General features: G+C 47.5%; 1 protein-coding gene across 2 annotated transcripts in view; it reads right to left on the minus strand.

Annotated features, from left to right (window-relative positions):
• Positions 1-1,540: 1,540 nt before the first annotated feature.
• The window catches only part of PITHD1 (PITH domain containing 1), a 6,708-nt gene continuing 6,106 nt past the window's right edge, over positions 1,541-2,142 (minus strand). Inside the window, exon 6 of one of the 2 annotated variants that reach the window (XM_004705112.2) lies at positions 1,541-2,142. In XM_004705112.2, the coding sequence (XP_004705169.1) occupies positions 2,041-2,142 (102 nt within the window). In that variant the 3' untranslated portion in view covers positions 1,541-2,040. The other variant, XM_045299174.1, reaches the window with a different exon arrangement.

A 2,142-nucleotide genomic window follows, 5' to 3' on the forward strand; every position in this document is an offset into this window, starting at 1 on the left:
GTCTTGTAAATTGAGAATTCATGAAATGGCACTTAAGACAGGCATACCTCAGAGATATTGGGGGCTTGTTCCAGACCACGAACAGTGAGTCACATCAACTTTTTGGTTTCCCAATGTATACAAACGTTTCCACTACCCTGAATAAACTAAAAAACCAAACTCACTGCCATCAACACTGACTCGTAGCGACTCGTGGAGAAGTGCCTGAGTGTAACTTTATGGAGTTGAAAGTTCCATCCCTCTCCTGCAGAGCTACGGGTGGTTTCTAACTGCTGACCTGGTGAATCGCAGCCCAAATGAGCAATAGCATTACGAAATTTTGAAATAGTTCAAAAAATTGTCAGTGTGACAGATGTGAAGTGAGGCCATGTTGTTGGGGCAATGGCATCGATAGGCTTGCCGGAGGCAGTTGCCACATGCCATCAATTTATAAAAAGCCAGGTATCTGAGAAGCACAATGAAATGAGGATGCCTGGATTTCTAAACTTTCTTCTCCAGTCCCTCGCCCCCGATTAAAACAATTCTCTTACTTCTATTCTATTTCTATTATGACTCAACTGAAACAAAAGTTGTGGCTGAGTCAGCAGGGCCCTTGGCCTTCAAGAAGTATGTGTGCGTCCCGGTTGATCTCTGGCTGCACTCTTGGAACGGTGAGGCTTGGTGGTGGCAGACTTCTGCTAGGACCGGCTGACGGAGCAGCAAGTGTAGCCTAACAGTGTGGACCAGGCCCTCAGAGGGATTCTCACAAGAGACTCAGACGCACTGCTGTTCAACTCCCTTCCTCACTTGCTTGTTTTCTGCAAGACTGACCATTTCAAAACTTTTAGAGCCATAAATCCTCTCGCAGCGCTGGCTGCACAAACATATATACATTTCCTTCAGCATGCTCAGTCCCAGGTCTCTGGTGCACTTTCAGAGCACATATACTGCTCACTTACTTTCCTCACCCTCATTTCTTACATCCTTCTTGCCACAGCTAATCTCCCTTTAAGAAAAGGAAACAGGTTCTTTAGTCCATCTTCCTCTTTGCAAAATTGGAATGTAAGTGTTGTTAGCCAACTGGACACAGTGAAGCTTGACCCTTCCTGGAGAAACCAATGTCGTCTTGACTGAACTGTAGAAATAACTGTAGTCTAACAGCAAACAGTTCTTCCAGGGTTTGACACAGTTCCCAGGGAAAAGTCTCATCAATACGACCATGAACTCAAAAGAAAAAGTAGGCATTAAGTCTGGCAAGGATTTATTAAGAAAGCTTATCAGTCACAGTGAGTAAAAAGCCATGAACAGAAGCAGTCCCAAGAGCTCCAAATTCTGGCCCTGGGCTTAAAACACTAGTGAGAAGTTAATGAGCATTAAGGATCTTCCAAATGGGAATCTTACCAAAGTCCCCATTTCACCCCCGCATCAGAATGCTGACAAACATGGAAACGACGCTCAGGTTCTCCCAGACGGCTTACCAAGGCAGTGGGGGAAGAGGTCCCACGGTCTTAAGGATCACCAGGAGAGTCCCACCTTTCCAGCTAGAATCACCCTGGGACACTCCAAGCTGGGCAACTTGGCAAGAATGCTGAAGTGACAGGGAGAGGGAACAAGCAGGGCCAAGCATCTCTCTCGAGGCCCTCCGGGTAGTTACTACAGACACAGCCCCGGGGCTTCACAAGGCTCCTGCAGCCCAAGAATCATTTCCCTTAGAAAAGAAAAGCAGCTCATGTACAAATCCTGCCACAAAGCAACAAGACACTTGGGATCCCATGGCACATTCAGACTGGCAAAGCAGTCATTTCCTGGGATGCTGGAACAGCCCAAGACCTAATGTCTGCAGTGCCCTAGGGCACCAGATTGTCTCTCGGCACCCACACAACCCTCCCAGTGGTGCCGTCTCTTCTGTAGGCCAGGTTTCTACAGCAAGTCCAAAAGACACAGCTTAGGCAGAAGAGGTGGTAGCCAACTCTCTTGGGAGCCCCAACACATTTTCCTTCCCAACAGGTAGCTGTGTTATCTTCACTGGCACAGAGCCTCTGTGGGAGCCGTGGGCAGCTCTTAGGAAATGAAGTGAGTCTGTGGAGTAACCTGATGGATTTTGTGGTCAGAGGGGTTGGCTGATGCTTCATAATTGCAAATGGTCACTTCATGTCGGTGAAG

This window comes from Echinops telfairi, unplaced genomic scaffold (genome assembly GCF_000313985.2).
Source record: "Echinops telfairi isolate 266 unplaced genomic scaffold, ASM31398v2 ScPeMD7_7457;HRSCAF=8495, whole genome shotgun sequence".
Classification (NCBI taxonomy): domain Eukaryota; kingdom Metazoa; phylum Chordata; class Mammalia; order Afrosoricida; family Tenrecidae; genus Echinops; species Echinops telfairi.